Genomic DNA, 21,084 nt, shown 5'->3' with positions numbered 1-21,084 from the left:
CAGTCTGGGAGCCCTCAGGGGATATCCTATTCCCCATGGGGAGGGGGCGTAAGCTGGCAGTCAGATATTCTTAGTGCTGCTACAAAGAAGGGGAGGCTTCCACCACCGCTGCTACACTCACCAGCTCTGAGTCAGTTTCTGGCTGAGCAGTGGTCCCCCTTAGGAGCACACTGACCACCAGGGGGCAGCTCCAGCATTGAAAGTCTACCCCAGGTGGTCAGTGTGCATCATAGTGACCAATTGTTCCTCTGTTTAGTCAATTTGCATATTAGCCTTTTATTATATAGGACTAGAGGCCCAGTGCATGGAAACTCATGCACTGGAGAGGGGTTCCCTCAGCTCGGCCTGCCCCTTCTCACAGTCCGGGAGCCCTCAGGGGCAGAGGCAACGTGGCAATCAGGAGAAGGCAATGTCCCATAACAACTCTGCTACTGCCACAGCCAGCAGTGCAAGTCTTGGCTGGCCCTGGTTACCGGAGTCTTGGGTGGCCCTGGGCAGCTGGGAAGCCACTATCCAAGGCTAATCTGTGCCTTGGGCCAGCCCTGGGTGGCTGTGGAGTTGAGGGGACTGGGTGACTCCAGAGCCAGGTGAACAGAGCAGCTGGATTTGCCTGGGGGCGTGCCTGGCCATGCTGCATGCCTGCTACCCCCTGTAGGGTTGAGGTTGAGGACACTGGGTACTGCCATCTTTGAGGGTGGGGCAGTCAATTAGCATATTCCTTCCTTATTGGTTGTGGGTACTACCATCTTTTGTGTTGGCTTGAGGGTCAATTAGCATATTTCCTCTATATCAGATAGGATGTTCTCCCTTTTATTTCTTCTCTTTAAGACAAACAAATAACAACAACAACAAAGCCAGGTTTTAAAAACAGTCCCATACTGGCCTACATTTTCTCTGAGCTCAATACCTTGTTATCATTTTTCTTTGTTTATAGCCAACTTTGAGGCCATACTGCAGTTCTCACAAACAAATCAATTTGAATTAATTTGCCAAGTGGAGTTAAAGAGGCATTGTATGAATTCAGGATATGCTAAAAAAGACTGCATTCCTGAGATTATTTCTTCACTGGGAAAATATTGATTCCTGTACCACATTGCAGTAGTGAGAACCTGACTTTGGCATCTTGCACCAAGTGACCCATGGCTGCCAACTGGTCCATTTTTTTTTTTTTTTTTTTTTTTTGGAAAAACTTTTTATATGCCATATAACCAAACAAGTAAAAGTGTTTACAGTTCTTTATTTTTTTTTTTTTGGGGGGGGAATCAATGGTCTTTAAGATCTACACTGATGCTTACCTATGCTAAGTCTTACTTCTAATGATGTGCTAACAAGAAGTTTGATAAAATTGTAAAAATTTGCTTCTTGCATGATCTTTGAAGTTTCCTCAACCTTAATATTGTAGACTCCTTTGAAAATATAAACTATAAGTTCCAATGAACTCTGCTCCTATAAATTGCTTTTCAATTATAAAACATATACAAAAAAAAACTGCCAAAGAAAGACCTTAGTGTTATCTGAAATTCCCATTCAACCCACCCCTCCCCTTAAACCCACATCTTCATCTGTCACCAATAGGTTCTCTAGCAAGGTGGATTTCCTTTAGACTATAAAATCTGGTTCCAACAAAATAAATAGGAACTCTCAGTCCTTCCAAAGGACAAATAAATGGTCATCAAGTTCTTTAAAGGAGTTCAGATCTCTGGTATTAGATAAATAACTTCGCAGGATGTTTAAGGAATTTGAACTCTAAATGCCTGTTAATGTTCACTCAGAAATAATAATGATGGGAGTCAGTCAGAACAGAAAAGTAGCTTGGAAAAATGCCCTAAGTTTTATATTGTGAAAAGGATGGATCTCTTAAAATTGGAATTAATATATTATAAAATATGTTTATATTTCATTTACATTGGTATACACTTAACCACCTGAAAACTAATACAAAATGATATTGAACATAAGTTGTAATTGAAAAAAAAATGTTAAAGAATCAATTTTAACAAAGATTCTGAAAATAGCTAAGGACTAACATGGATTTATCAAAATGTCTTACTTAAAGAGTCTAAATTCCCTTTAGATAGCAGTAGCACTAATGCAAATATTTTAAATGTAGTATCTCTTTATTTTTTCTGAAAACCATAATAAAAGGAGAGCTATAACAAGCATCTTAGGGTGGTGACTGCATTTGGTTTGAAGGAAACACCAGGTGAAGCTCTGAAGTGACTATATCCATCAGTGTGTATGTTACCCCAACCTCAGTGGCTTAAAGCAACAAACATATTATTTCAGGATTTCAGAAAAGCTTAGTTGAGTAGTTCTGTATGAAGGTGTCTGATGGGTTGAAATCACATTATCAACTTGGGCTTTCATCATGTCAAGGCTCATCTAGACCTGGAGGATATGCTAATCTCAGTTCCTTGGCATGTGAGGCTTTCCATAGGGCTCCTTAAGTGTCCTTTTGTTATAACACTAGCTCCCCAGAGTGAGTTGATGAGAGAGAGAGAGAGAGAGAGAGAGAGAGAGAGAGAGAGAGAGAGAGAGAGAGAGAGAGAAAAGGGGAGATGAGGAGAGGAAGTCACAGGGCCTTTTTGATCTAGTCTCTAAAATCACATACTGTCACTTCCACCTTTTCCTGTCTTTAGAATTGAGTCACTAAGTGCAGTGCACATTCAAGGTTGGATAATCACACTTACAGAGAGGAGTTTCAAAGAATGTGTTAACGGTTTTTTAAGCTTCCATATAATCCTCCTATTCTGAAAAATTTACAGAGTCTGGAATGAATTCACAAAAGATATGCTTATCACATTTTTAGATGACACAAATCCAAGAATGATATCTTCTACAAGAAGAAAAATACCTCGAGTTAAGCATTTTCTTATCAAGTTACAATGCTGTTATGAAACAAAAAAGAGTAAATTTAATAGGATGTAATTAAAGGCCTGCTTTGAAATTCATAAAGTGTATTGCATGAATGCAACATGGCCCAAACTTTCAGGGAAACAATTTAATTGAAACTATCTTAAATTTTAGTTGAAAACAAGCTCAATATGTGACTACGTAATTATGTTGTGACATAGTTTATTTTACAACTGGTTGCAAAAAAACTGTATTAACCAGGTCCAGTGTGGATGGGGCATGGTACAGTGATTTTTTATTTTATTTTAGATCCTGTGGGAATAATATAATCATTTGTAGGCATGAGGTTTAATCTAAATGGTCTATAATTTATAAATACCAGAAGTGCTATCACATCTAAACAGAAGGATTACTATAGCATAATTAATATAGTTTATTATGGCATCAGAGATGTTGATATTAGGGTAACTTTCCTATTCATGAGGATGAAAATGTTTCCATTTTTCTTAATTGAAATTGCCCTCCCAAAACTCTTACCTCTCCTCTGCACTGTATAGAGGCACTACATATATTTGTTTGAATGAACAAATTAAAAAAAAAAAAAAAAGCTATTGGCATTATGTTGAGTTGGATATCCTCTGCATGAGGGGAATGAGAGGAAAGGGGAATGGGGAGTGGAGCAAGCTAGTTAGGAATAAACGAAAGAGACCAATAAGTCTAATGAGAGCCCAGCCAAACGTGGTCATGACTTATAAACTAGGAGGTCATGGTTCAATTCCTGATCAGGACACATCCTCAGGTTGCAGGCTCAATCCCCAGTGTGGAGCTTGCAGGAGATAGTCGACCAATGATTCTCTCTCATCATTGATGTTTCTATCTCTTCTTCTTCCTTCCTCTCTGAAATCAATAAAGATATTTAAAAAACTGAAGAGAAAAAAGAGATCACATAGAGGGTGAACATACAGGAATGCATGGGTCACAGGGAAAAGTGATCCCCCAAATAATACTGCAGCTTTTGCAACAAGGAGGAAATCAGTGATAAGGGCACTGGGGGAATCTTGGAGGGATCATATGTCAAAATTCTAGAGACTGAACATTAAGGCTCTATGTTGAAAGGGACATCTAAAAAGATTTGACACTAAAAAAAAATGTGTAGTGAAGTAATTCTTATTAAGTTTGCTTCTTTTAAAGTTTAATCCTTCTGAATTTGGTATTGTCATAACAATAACAAGAGTAATAAATAATAAATTGAACACTTATTTTGTCCCAAACACTGTGCAAACTGCTTTACATACTTTTACTTCTCAGTTAAATCTCACTACCCTATTTTTCAGTCAGTATAATCCTCATTTTATATACATGAAGAAGCTAAAGCTTCAGACATACCAAGATAGATATACATTTTACCAGAAAGGAACTAGACAAATCCAGACAGATAAATTGACTAGGCATATTTTGAAATAATTACGGGAGGAAAACTGTGGCAACATTTGAAGAAGGAAAGCAATATCTGTAGTCAGTTTATGCAGTGTTACTTTATAGCCTGTCATTATTTAAGGTGGCTCTTAACAGATGCTGGACAGAACTATCATAATGAAGAAAGTTCTATTAGCTATTATATAGAAACATCCTCTTAAACTATGGAAGCAAATAAAAATATTGTAGTCACCTGGACCTTTGGTTTTTAAATCTTTCTAGGAGTGAAAATATCCTTGATGGATGAGGATAAGTGAGGAGAAACTTCAAGAACAATGAGCTTTAGTAAGAGAGTGGATAATAGCTTCAAAATATAGGGAAAATACAGGGATTGGAGATTTATGCTCTAATTTTTGCATTAGGACTCATGGTGTTTAGTAACACTTCAACAGATATGGCAATTTGATTTAGATTTGGAATATGAAAGAGAAGTTTAATGTTAATTTGTTTGCATATGAACTCACTTTAGCCAGTCTTGACAAAGGTCCAGGAATAGGGACATGAACATGTGGTTGGCTATACATAGAGCACCTGGGTTACATCTTTAGCATGGTTCCAATTCTCATCCACTAGCCTACTTGGTATTCAAATGTGAGGACTGAATGCAAAAAGGCATATCAGTAAGAGAACATAGGCAGAGACTAGAATTCAATGGAAACATCAAGACTGGAAGGGTTCTGGAGGGTTCTTCAGGCTGGGATCCTCCCTACCCTTCCAACCATACACACACATATTCATCTTTGATGTTGATTGGGACAAAAAACTTCCATGTTGGAACCTTAGACATTGCTAGGGAAAGATCCTGAGAATTAAAATAAACTAAAGACTCCCCATTCCCAGTCTCTTGCTACTTCTCAACCTAAATCCTTGACTGGATTATAACATTTAATTTAGATAAAATATGGCAATATAGGCATTATTATCTTCATTTATTTTTTTTTAACAAATGAAGAAACTGAGGCATCAAGATTAAGTAAATTATCTAAGTGCACAGAGCTGGTAAATGTTTAACATAAGAAAGCACCTAATGTCTCTCTTACTTCACACCCAATGCTCTTTTCACTTGTGTTAGAGCCAGCATTGCTTGGTAAATTGATACTACGATTTTAATATAGGAAGGACATGATAATACAGGGATGAGCAAAATAGGTTTACAGTTGTAAAACAAATAAGTAATACGATAATCATATATAATAAATAGCTAATATGCAAATGGTCATTTCACCCTCGCACCCTTGCACCCTTACACTCAATTGCTCAGACACTTAAAACTGTGGAGAAAGGACTGGGGACCAGCTGGACACAAATGAGCTTTCAAGAGAGGAATGGGTACCAGCTAGACTGCAGCCCAGGAGAGGTACAAGCTGCCTGCATCATGGTCTCGGGCACTTGTGGCTGTGACCTGGGCAAAGATGCCTGCCCAAGGTCCCCTGTGGCTGGAGGAGGGAATCCTGGGTCCTGGGTGCAGGGCAAGGCAGAGGCAGTTAGGGGCAATCAGGTCTGCAGGGGAGGGCATTTAGGGATAACTAGGCCTGTAAGGAAGAACAGTTAGAGGTAACCAGGCTGTCAGGGGAGGGAAGTTAGGAGTGACTGGGCCAGCAGGGGACATAAGTCAGGGGTAACCAGGCTGGCAGGGGAGTGGATTGAGAATGATCAGGCTAGCAGATAGAAGCACTTAGGGGCAATCAGGCAGGCAGGCAGGTGAGTGGTTTGGAGCCAGCAGTCCTGGATTGTGAGAGGAATGTCAGACTGCCCATTTAGGCCTAATCCTGGTAGCCTAAATGGCCAGTCGGACATCCCTCAAAGAGTCCCAAATTGGAGAGGATGGCAGGCTGGGCTGAGAGACACACACACCCCATACATGAATTTCATACACCAGGCCTCTAGTACATAATAAATGGTCTGTTTGGCATACTCACTACTGTAAACTTACTTTCACCCACACCTGTATGTCTGTCCATGTATATTTTATTGATATATTTCTGAACATATGCAGAAGATATGAGGCAGTGAGCTCCATCGCTAAGTCTGAGTATGCCTGGATGATCCACACTGCTTCCCAGGGGCAAATGTCTCATCATTTCAGAGATGTGGTTCTCCCTGGCTCATGGGACTACTTAATTGAATCTGGAGAAGATTCCTACTTAATAATGCCCTTGTACTCTGGTTCTATTAATTTACTTCCCCCGGCTGATCAGTTTTCTGCTTCAAGAGATTAATTTATTTACTTTGGCACACTAAAGGATCAAGGCTCACAATATATAGATAGGTTTTGTTTTCTTTTTCTTCTTCAGACCCAAAGGTGTGTTGTGAGAATTAATGAAATGATGTTTATAATTGCATTTTGAACTCCTTGGTCTAAAGAAACTTCATAAATATAAGATATTAGGTTTTTGTTGAGATCCATCCATCACTTACAAGGGCCCAAACATTCCAGATGCCCTTTGCGTAGAATAATACCCTCCTTTCTGACTTTAAAAGTGTTTGTCTCAGTCAATATTGGGCACAGGACCAGAGCTGAGCTCAGAGAGTTTTTCCAGTACCTTTCCTTTAGCATCTAGATTTGCTTTGAAACTCACAAAGTGTTCTTTGGGGAGAGAGACATAGTAAGAACCTCTGAAAATCCCTACTACTTAACCTTCCCACATCGATTTTCTTTTGCTTCTGGCTCCAACATGTAATATTTATTCTTTGACTGTTCATTAGACCCATACTCTCATTTTTTTTTTTATGTCAACCAAACAATACAGAAAACTTTTCCTTCTTTTATTCCAGGACTCACAGCAAAATACATAAATACCTCTGGCATTAATTTTGCACAGATGAATGTTGTTACTATATTTCTTTTAGCCTGGCCACATGCTTGACAGTATTTCAGATGGTATTAATAGTCTACCTGCAAGAAAGCATTTTCTGCCAGCCTAGTGCAAATTGCCCAAACCTTTAAGCCACTCTTCCTCAACTTAGCAGTGGTATATCATCATTACCTGTGGCTGCACCTAGAAATCACATTTGTCAATGCTTGAATTGCTCTTTTACTTTCAATTGGGCTTAGAAACTGACTTTGTTTTGGAAACAGGGTTAGCTGAGTATATTTTAGAAGCTACAGAAATACAAAAGGAAACACCTAAGAGATTCAGGAAATATTTAGGCTGTTTCATTTTCTGTGATCAGTTGATCTTTGGGTGACAACTTTATGGGACCAAATGGAATATGGTGATCTTTCCTTCTAATGGAGGCCTGGTAAAATTCTGAGAGTGGAAGTGCACCATGGAACCAATGTACTTTATCTCATTAGGAATGAGTTAAATCATATCAATGATAATAGTTTAAATAAATTGAATGTTTTTCATATCTCATGTTTTGCATATTCTCTACTTCTTATCCTATACTAAATTCTATAATGAATTAGAAACAGGTAAACTGAGGCTAAGTGGTTGTATAAGATCACACAGTTAGTAAGTAATAAAGTTAGAACTCAAAGCTAAGTTTGTCTCCAAAGCCCATGGTCTCTAGGCTATATTAATTATGGTTTTAAGAAATTAGTATAATGACTAATAAATAGAATCTATGTTTAGAAAAGTAGAGTGCAAAAATGGTGCTGTAAAAGTTATTTTCTGTGCTATACTGGAGATTTTGTTTGTTTGTTTGTTTGTTTTGTTTTTTTCCTGCATCCTAACTAGGTATCTCAGTTGGCTAGAGTGTTTTCCTGATATACCAAGGTTGGGGATCCAATCCCTGGTCAAGGCACATACAAAAATCAAACAATGAATGCATCAATAAATGGGAAAAACAAATAGATGTTTCTCTCTACATATAAAAAAATCAATCTTTTTTTGTTTTTAAAACAAAGGAAAGAAAAATAGTTTTTTTTCTCTCTTGGTTCTTCAATTGAAGATATTTTATTTTGGGACTGTCAACATATTTCAAATTTTCTTTTGATACCATAAATAGAGACTGATGAATTAAGAACTATCCAAAAATCACTTGATTTCTTTGTCTTATTTTCCTCTGTTATATTTTTTCTTTTAACCTAAATGGGTTCACCCAAGTGTAGGAAACATGAAATATTTAAGTATATAATTGTGGGAGGTATGTGTATGAACCAGTTGGGTCTTAATAATCTTACCTCAGAGTAGTATGCTCTTTACAATTTTATAATTCAACAGTGCATGTTGTATGTGTCTCTGGGAGTTGATATTTAAATAATAGAATCAATAGTACAATTGCAAGTCACCATAGGAGGCATAAGGATATCAATATCTGATCAAAATTGAATGGTGATATACACATTTATTTTAAGAAAAATGAAATGTGACTAATGTTTTTTTCTAAAACTCAGTTCCATGTAGGTGAATGTCAGATCCACATAAGTAATTTAAGAACTATCTATTTGAATATCTTTTTGAGCAACTTAAAGGTTTCTATGTGGTTGAGGCTGAACTCATTACATTTTTAGGGTCTAATTAGTAATGCACTCTTGCTTCTTCTTAATGACATTATGGCATTACTATTCACAAGGCCACCCTTTCTTGAAGATAGCATCACTTTCTGTTGGAGACTTTATTTCACTCTTTGTTTAAATTTTCATACTGGTTTCTATTTGAAATGTACAACTGAATGTTATTAATGATTTAATATGAATGTATATGAATTTGATTAGGCTTGTTCAGTTTTCAGAGTAGTCCCTATGTATGAATTCTTAGAAGGTTTCTTGCCCTTCAATAAGTCTAGCAAATGGGGCTCGGGGCAAATGAACTCATTCTTATGCACATGTTTCTAAAACAGTTCTCTCTAATGTTTAAGATAAATTAAAATAAAAACCAACAAGAACATGAAAAGAAACTAAGAACAATGTTAATGTGGCAATTTAAACCAATTTGGTTTTCCAAATGACCTTCCATCTTTCACAGCTTTTAACAGTATTCAAGATCACTATCCTTAATGACAGATACCATCAATCTGGTGTGAAGAACTTAAAACTCTTTTCTAAATGTCTTTAAAGCTGAGGTGGAGAAGAATGACTCTCTCTCTTTCACTTTTTGAAGGGTGTAATGTTGAACTGTGGCTATGCCGTCCTCCCAACATATCACATATTGATTGTCTAACATACTTTCTCCTTTTTCTAGCCTATACCATGTTCCAAAATTATTTCCTAAGGAGTGGTATGTTTAAAAGAGAGAGGGGAGGGGAGAAAAAGGGATGCTTAGGATGACCAAGAGCCCTAGGTATTTGGAGGAAGTAATCAATGCAGCTACTTAATTCACTAATTTGGTGCTTGTAGAACTCTGATAATTTGTGAACTTTGGTCACTTAAGATTTTCCCTGCATGTTACTAAGAATATTTAGTGTTGATTTGCTATTAACTTCACTAATCCATTGCACAGTGAGTATAGTCCATTAATATATTTAATGTTGGGGCCAGCAATGATAATCATAGAAAACTCAAAATAATGGAATATATTCCAGGTGGCATGACCCATTTTCCATTTCTCAGAATACTGTTGCCATGACTAAAACTTGAGAGGTTTCAAAGCTTACAAGATGGATGACATCCCTTGGATGATATTTATCTATTTTAGGGTACGATTAAGAGTTATAGATATATATTATACTTTGAGGGGGGGAAAAGTGTTCCATTTCTATGAAGACGTGTGAGAATGTACCCAAGTTTATTTTATATTAATAGACTGTGAGTACCCAAATCTACAAAGAGGAATCATCATAATGACCTATCTCTAATCAGTAGCTGTATTAACAGATACAACTAATTTCTTTTACCATGGTCTTAAACAAAAATATTAAATTGCCTTTCATTTTATTTTTATTTTTTCCTCCTAGCATCTACCCTTTTTTGGTGCAAAATATACCTTGAGGAAATTTTTAAATTAACACTCCAATCCAAAATTGTTGATTGTTCTTTCCCTTCAGTGCCCTTTATCCTTTCATATATCAATATATTATGCTTTATGCCAGCCAGCAAGGGTCCCATAATGTACTCTGTAAACAGATCCATAGTTTTCTCTTTTATAAAAAACAAACAAACAAACAAACAAAAAAAACACCAAGAACATGAAAAGAGTCTAAGAACAATGTTAATGTGGCAATTTAAACCAATTTAATTTTCCAAATAACCTTCCATCTTTCACAGCTTTTAACAATATGCAAATTTGTATTGTTGTTTTATAGAATAAAGAGTCAGCTTCATAGAGTAATTTATTCAAAGGAGAAATGAATGGGGATCTCGTCTAAACACTGCCATTCTTTCCTGCCCTACCACTCTTTCCATCCTACTCATCATGAAAGGCAGGCATGCGTTTCCTCACTTGTGAGACCTGCCAGTAATAACTCCTATATGGAGATGGCTGAAGTGCCATGGCAAGCTTTTGTGCACATGGCCTGGTGATATATTTAATTCTAATAACCTTTCTGGCTTTTAGACATTTTTTGGAAATGGTTTCCAAGCCACCTGTTTTAAGATGTTGATTTTTTTTTAAATGTTGGTAATTTAGAATGGGATTCCCTAAGTTCTAATATAGGGCTGTGGGTCCAAAGTAATGAAGTATAACTCACTAGTTTCTGCTTGATAACTGTGAAGTTGGTTGATGAGATAGTTCCCAAAGCATAGTTTCATCATTTGGTGATTTGAAGCTTATTCATTAGGGGTATATTTTCACACCACTCTCCAATTCTATTCTAAGGATAGAAACCATCCAGGGTTGGTAACAGTTATGAAATGAAGAAGGGTGCATGCCAGCAGTTAAATGCATTATGTCTGACATTTGAAAATGATTAGATATTTCATGCATGGGAGAAGTGTCCCTAACAGGCTTTAAGAATGGTTGCTTGCTTGTTCAGGAAGCACCTCTCACAGGGAGATAAGAAAGTAGAAGGTAAACATATAAAGCCTGCATCTATTAGTTGTAATAAAGCATAGCCACTTAAAAGTCTTTAGAGGCTATCTCATTATATGTATAGCTGTTTTATTTAAAGATATAGATAAGGGAGTAGAGACAGTAAGAGCCATCTTTAAGACACTATCTAACATAGTTGATGGGATTCCAGGCCTCCTTTATGCAATAAGGAGTCACCCTTGGTCATCAAGACTTAAATGGTCTTTTTTGGCTTCCCTGTGCCAGAAGGAGGAGCAGCTACTGACACTTGAGAGTAAAATAAGGAATACAGGGACTGTGCTTCTAGTAGGATACAGTAGAGTGAGGATAGAGCATGCATGACTGATGTCCCCTCCCACCTTATAAAGCCAATCTGGTAGGTTAAGTTCTCATAGTTCAGGGAGATCTCCTGCCTCCATTGGCCCAATTAATATGCAGCTGGGGTGAGATGGAAAAGAGTGAAGGTCAACCCAACTTTACAAATGGCCATATCTCTTACTGATTCCCATCCCATGCCATGTGCCCAACCCCCGATGGAGCACTGCATAGCTAAGACTAACCTAATGTCAAACCTGTCACTAAGGACAGAGTGATTTCAACTCCACCTCTACTAAAGATAAATTGATATCTAGCTCTAAAAACTTCATAAAACAAACAAACAAAAATAGGATGTTTTTTCGTGACTTATTGACTTTTCAGATTGTTCTTTAAGCTGTTTTTTAAACTTTAAAGGCAACACTGATAATGAACGCTTCCAAATGGTAAAACAGAAAATCCCCTTCAAATATAACCGGCCCGTAGAGGAGTGGCTGCAGGAAAAAGGTAACCATCATTAAAACTTTCATTTTAAATTCATTTGATTCTAAACCTGCATTTTTAAAGCCTGCAAATAAATGTTCCTTAAATGATAATCGCCTGCTACATAAATGACTGTTTTAATTTTCATTATAATTTGTGTCAGCTTCCACCTGCCATATGTTGATAAATCATGCTATAATACATTGCCATTAAAATACAGTTAAAGGGACTAATATCTCGTTTGCTATCAGTATGACGGTCACAAACAACAACAACAACAACAACAACAACAACAAAATCCTCTAAAAAAGAAATGTATTATGGCAACTTAACCAATGCATGACATTATTTGTTAATTTATTTTAAATAGCCTCTTATACCAAAGCTTTCTAAAGAAATTTCAAATGTGCTTTTTAAACTTCCATCTTGAGGCTGTTTCGGCTTTACTGTCTAACAAACAAACAAAAATCATAGATTCTGCTAACTTAAACTGCTTAAACACAAGTGTTATAAGAAGAGTGTTCTTTTTGAACATCTGTTTATAAACAAAGAAAAAAAAAAGAAAGATGAATTTTGCCTTTTGATGCAACCTTACAAAGGCAAAAGGCTTTCATAAGAGATTAATCGTGTCCTAGTCGCTGACGGAAACTAAACACAAAACAAACCTATTTTACACTTTGGTTGTGTGATACTTCCTGTATTGGATATTATGCAACAAAAGTGTAAGTGGTTAGAACAATGAGTTGAGAAAGGAAAGGGTCATAAGAGGCAAAACAGCAGTTTCTGATTTGCCAAAGAAAACCACATAACTACTAAGAGAGGGCAGTGGTTATACCATGTGGAAGAATTTTCTGTGTGGCTTCTATTGGTTGGGATGTAAATCATTGTCTCTCCATAAAGAAAAGTTCCTATCTTTAAGAAGCTACTTATTCTGTTCTTTCCTGAGCCAGCATAAGCTTTTCTGGTCTATAGACCTTCAGCCAATGTTTAAATTCATAGAGATTCGATAGAGTTACATATAACAAGCAATTGGGAATATTAGTATATAACTTAAACATCAAAGAGCTACTACAGTTTTAAAGGGTGAAATTTGCACCTTTAAACACAGAAAATTCTCACTGAGTTTTAATTGTTTGCCCTGTTTAATGTATGTGGTCTAATTAAAAATAAATTAAGAATAACTCTAAAAAGCAAATAATTTTATCTAGTAATCACCAGTTCCTAAAGTCCCTTTAACATTTAAATACGATGACTGCCTCACTTTTTAAAAAGGAAATGAAAATTAGATGCATGTCTGAGTCTCATGTGCCTGGAGAACTTTTTGTTTCTTTCAATTTTATGTTAATACTATTTTATTTTACTTCATTGCCTTTTGAATTCTAAGTTTAAGAGCATGCCAGGCATTTTCATTTGTATAAATCATTATAAAGTTATTAGAAAGCTTTTAGTTTTCCTCACGATAGCATTGTTATCAGTTGGCTTTCATATAAAAGTATGCTTTCAAACATGCAACAAATGGAAGGAGTGGGACAGGGACAGGGGTGGTTCAGATGGGATGGAGGGAGGCATTCTAATTGCTTCATCAAATATGTACATGTTTTTATATGTGCATGTATTATTGAAACAAATTATTTCCTCTACAGTATGTTAACAAATTACTTTTTTGGTAATTTGGGTGAGTAACATCTACTCATTCTATTGCTTTACCCTTCCTCTGTCTAGCTAACTTTTCCTTCAAAATAAATTGAAAATATATAGCAAAAAAAAGTGTAGAGGCAATTAGTATAAAAGAGAAAAGACAGAAGGGTGACTAGGCAGATGGCTCAGGAAGTCCTGGGAATGCTTCTTTACATTGACCTCTGTCACTGGGGAAGAGGTCTGGGACACAGCACTCCACAGTCTGTTTTTTTGTCTCTGTTTACTATCGACTGACTTCCTGACCTTAAGACAATCCACATAACCTTTGAATAGCTCAGATTTCCCATCAGAGGAGAGGATAAATAATACTGCCTATTTCCCCAGGGTGTTCTGAGGTTTAATTAATTAGTCTTTGTGCAACACTGGCTGGAATGATGCAAATATTTCATTTAAGCCATATGTGAATGTGGTGTCCAAATAGGCAATAATGAATGACTTTCAAGACAGTGGCCACCCACAACAAAAAAACAAAAAGTAAATTATGTACTGTTGTTAGAACCACTTTTTTAAATAATTGGGGATAGGGCAATTCTCATTTAGAAATATACATATAGATAACATGATCACATACACACACAAAAAAAAAAAAAAAAACACAAAAAACATGATTGATCATAATCAGTAACAAATAATGAGACTGACATTGATTTCAAGAAATATTGGGCATGTGATAAAACTTTCTCATCAGTCCTCATATCCTTCAGAGGGAGAGGATGGTGATGGCTGTCTCTTGCTTATTCACTTACTCCTGCTTTGCTGAGTGAGAGAAATTGATCAGAGGAAGAGGTGGCAGGAGACTTAGATTATCCCACTATTACTTGAGTAGCTAGCAGCCAGTTTATTGTTAACCACCTAATTCATGATAAGGAGGGCTATTTTAAAATAGAATAAAGGCAGATCTGCCCAGAAATAGGCCATGGAACAGAGAAGCAAACAAAAATTCAAATATTTCCTGTGTGGCCTGATGTAAAATTGAAATGCAGACATCCTCTTCCCTTTCTTACCCAACCAGTGTCTTATTCTTAAGAACTGATTAGCCGGCTCTTTCTGAGAAAACAATAGCCAGAAGAGGGGCAGTGATTTAATCTCAGAGCCCAGGAAATATCTCTTCTGTCTCCATGATTGGGTCAGTCTTAAACAAACAAAGGTCACTTTATGGACCTGAATAATGGTAACTGGAATAAAAGAAATCCATCATTTCTAGCCAGTGTAATTCAGGTTTGCATTTCAATTCTCTCTAACCCTTTAAAATATTTTTTAAGCATTGGCAGGATAATAGCACCAGGAAAATAGATAAAGGCTACTATAAATATGAAGTACTTTCAGGAATATTAGAAATAATACAGTGTTTTAACTATAATCAGTTAGAGCCCTTTACTGATCTATATATAAAAAAACAAGGTGAATAAACATTATAGTTGGACAACAGTTGTATGAATGGATGTTATCACTTGGTATTGGGGCTATCTGATTTAAGATAGTGAATTTTAGTCTTATATAGCTCCTATTATTCAGCTTGTTCTGATGTATTAATTTTAGCTGCTCCAAATGCTTATGTGAGGTTGGGGGTGTATTTATTCTCCCCTCCCATCATGGCATTTATTTTCTAGTAAGCTTAAAGCTATCAGAAAAAGATGTTGTCAAAAAACAAAAACACAGTAAAGATATGAGCTCCACTGTTAGTGTGCTTTGAACTTTTTGCTGTGTGCTTTGTGAGAAATGACAGGCCAAAGGACAGGCAATGATGCATATGCACACGACACCGAAGGAATTGGTGGGAAAGTGACGGAAATCTATTATATCTATTTTGATTACGCCCTCAGGTTCTAGGCAATTTTGCTATCATTAAGGCCAGCAGATTCCATTTTCATACTCCAGATATCTTTATAGAGTTCAGATCCTTTTCACTATAACAAAATTATCTGGCCAGTTCCCCATCTTGCAATGTTCAAAGCTCCCCAAGGTGTATTACTAGTAGATCATATATAGTTCACTGGCATGCCCTGAAGAGTTGCCCAATGAGTGGAGTTGACTCTTTTATAATGAGTTCCCTTAGAGCAGATGTATTTTCCTTTCTGTGCCTCTTCCATTTTTGTCCATTATTATATGTTGGGAAGGTATTCCATATTATGCACCAGAAAATAAAGAATAGCTAACCATTGTGTAGGCTTAACTATATGTGACAGTAGTAGAGTTAAAAACCGAAACATCACAGTTTGTCTTTGTTCATATTAGAGATTGTGGAGCAAAAACCTCAATCTTTAAAAATATTGATCAGACAAGAATAACACCATTGTCTCCAGTCATTTACAGCTAAAATATTTCAAAGGGTTAGATTTAGGAATGAGTGAAGCATTGCTTGATCACTGACTAAACTGGAGAAAATTTTAAAAAGAATATATTTCATCCCATTATAAGTGCCCCCCTTTCTCTGTATAGAAAAGCAGAAGAAAATAATCTAGAGAAATAATGATATGGCTTAACAAGCTATATGTTATTTTTGTTTTTCTTGGATAGATTTCGAAGTACTTTGGAGGAAGATAAGTTGAGTTACATTATTCTGAACTCTATTCTGTCATGATTTCATTCTGAGAGTTTCCTATTCACAGAAGCATAAATGGTTCCCCATATGGGAACCACAAGTAAGTTGAGCTACTGATATTCTTTAATCCATTAATATATCTTGATATAATTTTAAGTTACTTTTTTTTAATGCCCAAACCCTCCATTTAAAATATATTGACTTGGAATGACACTTTCTTCTTCCCTCATCTTAGGAACATATCAATGCCTAATTATCCTCCATATTTTAGGGAAAGATTTAGTTGTGTGACCATAATCTCCTTACCTCAACATTAATAGAGGTAAGAATTGATTTGTCTTGGTGTCAAGTATAGATAGAATATTATGCACTATGAAGATTCCTAGGAAATAATGTGTTTTCTAAGGGTGCAATGAATCCAACTCTCTTAATTGGAATTTAATTTCAGTTGATTTAATGTAATTATCAGACCCATTTTTTTTAATTCAATAGTATGAGTGTCTCACAAGGTTTTTGTTTGCCATATATAACTCTTTTTTAGTTGTTATATGTACTTTGTAGGTAACAAATCAGCAGAATATGCATTAATGGTTTATTATTATCATCATCTAATTTAGGGCTTTCTTTTCATTGTCCATAATTACTTAACTGAGCAGACTATAACACTATTCATTATTGAACCAAGATTTACCTTCCTCACAATACAGAAATAGAGGCTAAATTATTCAGATACCTAGAATATGCAGCTAGACAGTGGAAGGGATAAACATAATGAAATGTTACTTGCCAATATCTGTATTGAATTTTTATTATCTAATTTTATCCCCTTCAGTTACTCAAGGAAGCCTGTTTTTATACCTGGTTCATTTAGACCAGGCAAGGCAAAGAGAGAAAATGTATGGGAATAATGATGTTTCCTCCACCCAACCCACTAGGCCGGCAGTTAACCATCTTCAACACCCAGGCGCAAATAGCCATTGGTGGAAAGGACAAAGGACGTCTCTTCCAAGGCCAGCTCTCTGGGCTCTATTATGATGGTTTGAAAGTATTGAATATGGCAGCTGAGAACAACCCAAATATTAAAATCAATGGAAGTGTCCGGCTGGTGGGAGAAGTCCCATCAATCCTGGGAACACAGACGACTGCTATGCCGCCAGAAATGTCTACTACTGTCATGGAAACCACCACCACAATGGCTACTACTACAACCCGTAAGAATCGCTCAACAGCCAGCATTCAGGTAAGTCTTTCTCCAATTATTAGTTGGTTTGCATTTTTTATCTTTGAGACATTGCTATTATGATGGGTGCTACTATTTATTGAAAGAATGTAAATTCCTATATTTATAGGAAGGATGCCTACAGGTACTCCTAGTAATAAGATCCAAAATAGAGAAAGACAAAACCCTTGCTAAAAAAAAATTACAAAGTCTTGTGTGCACTCATGGATAATCATGCCTATCATATTTATTATTGAAATGGTAAAACTACTATTCAAAATGAACCATAGGCAACACTTCCAGTATAAAATATTACCTGCTCTTTTTTTATTACCTTTCTTTTCAATAGCAAAAAAAAGGAAAAGGAAGGGGGAAAGTAAAATATGTTATCATAAGAAAGACTATATCTTAGTGCTATTTCCTTACAACCTCCTGATGGCTCTGTTGGAATAAGAACTGTTCATTTTTTAAGCCAATGGCTAGCATTAAATCAAGGGCAACTGAAGCTAGGGGTTCAAATAATCCTTATGACACACAATCTTGTATTTGATAGTGAGTGTTGATTAATTATACATTATTTTTGTCAATTTTGTTTTCTAACGCCCTAATTTCATTAGGTCTGAGTTTAGCTATGTAGGAAGTCCTTATATTGTGCTAATCATGCTTTGTTTTGTTTTTCACTTAAAAGTAATTACACTCAAGCTAAAACTTAATGCTTTGCTAACTCCCTTGGCATTTCATAAATCTAGTTAGTAGTGGATAGAAGGTTAATCAAGTTATTAGCCTTAAATGCTCTGGCATAAATAAGACATTCTAACTGCTTGTGGGGAAATTATCCCTAGCCTTGTTAGTATTTATAGATAATTCAGTAGAAACCAGTACTTCCCTTTCAGTTTCTTAGTTTTAAGACATTATACAGGAGTTCAACTGAGTCTTTAACATCACCCTTCTACTAACTTTAATAGGCATTGTAAATTTAAAGTCAGTAATCCATAATCCCCTTATGTGTTCTCATTCTTCTGAATTGTTAAGGTGAGTTAGGTAGAGGTAAATGTGCTGTCTTCATTTTTCCTTTTAATTGTGCAGAAGTATCCAAACAGCTCTTCCATGTGTTCACACACATGATTTGCAGCTGTATATACTGATGATAGCATCAGGACAATCTTATGTGTTTGTGAAAGGCTGCTAGAACCTGATAAGCCTAGCAGTGTCCTAGTCCCATGGCCTGTTTCATGCATACTTATACACATGCTCCAAAAAATAGCTTTTTCTCTGATATTAAAGCAATAACTCCTGACACTTCACTCTATTCACTGAAAAGAAGATAAAAGGCAATATATATTTCTCTTATGACTCTATAGCTCAAAAGCAGATCTGTTTATTGTTGGTGTAAGCATGGTTCTATCTGCACAGGTCTTGGCAGACTTGTTTTGTTTCTGTCAGAATACATTCCACTGACTCTATGGGAAGCAGAAGAGCAAATGGCTTTTTTCTGCCTCAATGGCTTGTCGTATAGTCTTTTTCAAGGCCCAATTTTCACTGATACCCAAGAGGATTTAATGTTAAACCAGATTCAGGGACTAAGCCATGGTAATCATTGGTTTTTGGCTTTCCCTCTTGTGGCAGATACATAAGTGGAAATACATTTGTTAGTCTTTTCACATGGAGAGTGCCAGATTTTCTGGGGAAGTGTAGAATACAAAAGACTGAAGTCTTACCAATAATTATGACCTTAAACATCATATAACCTGTTCTAATTTTAGTAGATGTGGACTGCTGGAGGCTGTGTGATAGTCTCCTGTCTAGTGTGTGTTTCTTTTCCTTTTAGGCTAGTCATAATTGGATTATATCTACATGTTTTTCCTTTTGCTTCATAAGGCTATAAAATGTGTTATAAATCTGTTGATGTTTTTTTTAAGGGTGTGCCAACAGATGAGCAGAATTTGGTTTGAGATGATGTATAAAAATGACCCATCTCTTTGGAAAGACTTTCTAGAGAAAATAACTTTATGCCAATGGTTTTGGATATTTTTATTATTGCCAATGAGCCATAAGAACTCTGTCTTGGGCACTGTAAAAACTCAATAGCTTGCCTTGTCTGCAAGCCTATTTTGATCTCAAGTACATTCTATAGACCATATCAAACTATGTCAGGAATAGGGACCCAATAACATTTGGGTTATATCCATGGTTTGGGACAATTCCCAGACTCTAATACTTAATACTTTAGAAGGAGAAAGGAAATGGGGAAGATTGAATTTCATATTTGTCAAATCCATCACTTATTTTTCTGAATAAAACTCTGTTCTGTCCTCCTTTACTTTGATAACATTGATAGGGCAGGGTTATCCTAAAATGAAGCTCTTCCAATGGAAATAGAATAAGGATGTGAATTTTAAAGTATAAAAACCTGGTTGTTCAAAAATCCACTATTTCCCTCTTAAAGCATAAGCTAAGAAGATATTATATGAGCAATTTCTTTCTAGTAGGCCTTGGGGAGTGTTGATTTCCATTCAAAGGAAGGCTGAAAGTGCTTTCAGTGCCGCTCTTTACTGTGAGTGTGAACAAAAGTTTTTTAGTTGATATGGCCCCCTTGGGAGTAACTGCTGCTTTGATATTTCTGATAATCTTGTTTGCTATAGACTTACTTGTGAATTTCATTTACTCTGTGGAATTACTAACAGCTATGATACCCAAGCATCAGGTCTTCATTCTATATTAAACAGTATGTTTCTAGATGCTCCCTAAATAATAATAATAATAATGATAATTAATAATAATAATAATAATAATTTAGATTATATCCATAGTTTAGGACCATGGTTATAATGAGAAAACAGGTAGCTACATGATAATTCTCAAGTAAAGGTTTGGCACTTAAAAAGTGCTCAGTAGGTATTTATTGAATAAATCAGAAAACAAGTTAGGCTTTACTGCATACCTTATAATCATCTAACAACTAGAAGTGGCATGATTTGTGGAGCACTTTCCCTCCAAAAATGATCAGTGTGCTTTGGGACAATTTTATTTTTTCCAGTGGAAAGGCTATAGCAGAATGATTATTGGACACATTAATGTGTTTGGAGTCAGAATTGCCTGAGTTTAGAACCTAGTTTTTCTTCATATTAGCTAGGTGACCCTGGACAAGTCACATATGTTCTAGTTAACTATTGCTGTGAAATCAACTTTCCCCTTAAACTTAGTGGCTTAACATGATAACTAAATCATTGGATCTCCCACTTTTGTCGGCCAGGAATTTGGGCAGAATTCAGCAAGGCAATTATTCTGCCCCACATGGAGTCAATTGGAGTTACCCAGTGTCTTCTCTGGTCTGAAGGGTCAGACATCACTCATATTTCTTTGCCTTGGCGGTGAACTGAAAGCACTGGACTCAGCTGGGTCCATATCTCTCTCCCTGTAGTTTCTAAGACTCTCCATGTGGTCTCTCCAGCAGAATAGCAGGACTTCTTTCATGGAGGCTCATGGATCCCAAAGAGAGTTTTCTAAGGAACAAGAAGTAGAGACTGCTGAACTTTTAAAGCTTGAGCCTGGAAACTAACACATTGTCACATCTACCATTTCTCTTGGTCAAAGCAGCCATTTCT

The 21,084-nt window shown here is 36.2% G+C and overlaps 1 protein-coding gene across 19 annotated transcripts in view; it reads left to right on the top strand.

Annotated features, from left to right (window-relative positions):
* The window catches only part of NRXN3 (neurexin 3), a 1,462,974-nt gene that overhangs the window by 1,299,139 nt on the left and 142,751 nt on the right, over positions 1-21,084 (top strand). For all 19 annotated transcript variants that reach the window (XR_006740652.1, XR_006740674.1, XR_004986670.2 and 16 more), the window contains 2 exons: positions 11,955-12,044; positions 17,196-17,500. Coding sequence is in view for 15 of the 19 variants with exons in the window: in XM_036430072.2 (XP_036285965.1) it covers positions 11,955-12,044; positions 17,196-17,500 (395 nt within the window). In the remaining 4 variants the exon portion in view is untranslated. The remainder of the gene's footprint in view (positions 1-11,954; positions 12,045-17,195; positions 17,501-21,084) is intronic.

This window comes from Pipistrellus kuhlii, unplaced genomic scaffold (genome assembly GCF_014108245.1).
Source record: "Pipistrellus kuhlii isolate mPipKuh1 unplaced genomic scaffold, mPipKuh1.p scaffold_m20_p_1, whole genome shotgun sequence".
NCBI lineage: Eukaryota > Metazoa > Chordata > Mammalia > Chiroptera > Vespertilionidae > Pipistrellus > Pipistrellus kuhlii.
Note: the sequence above shows the minus strand (reverse complement) of the source record. Positions and strands in the feature narration are given on the sequence as shown.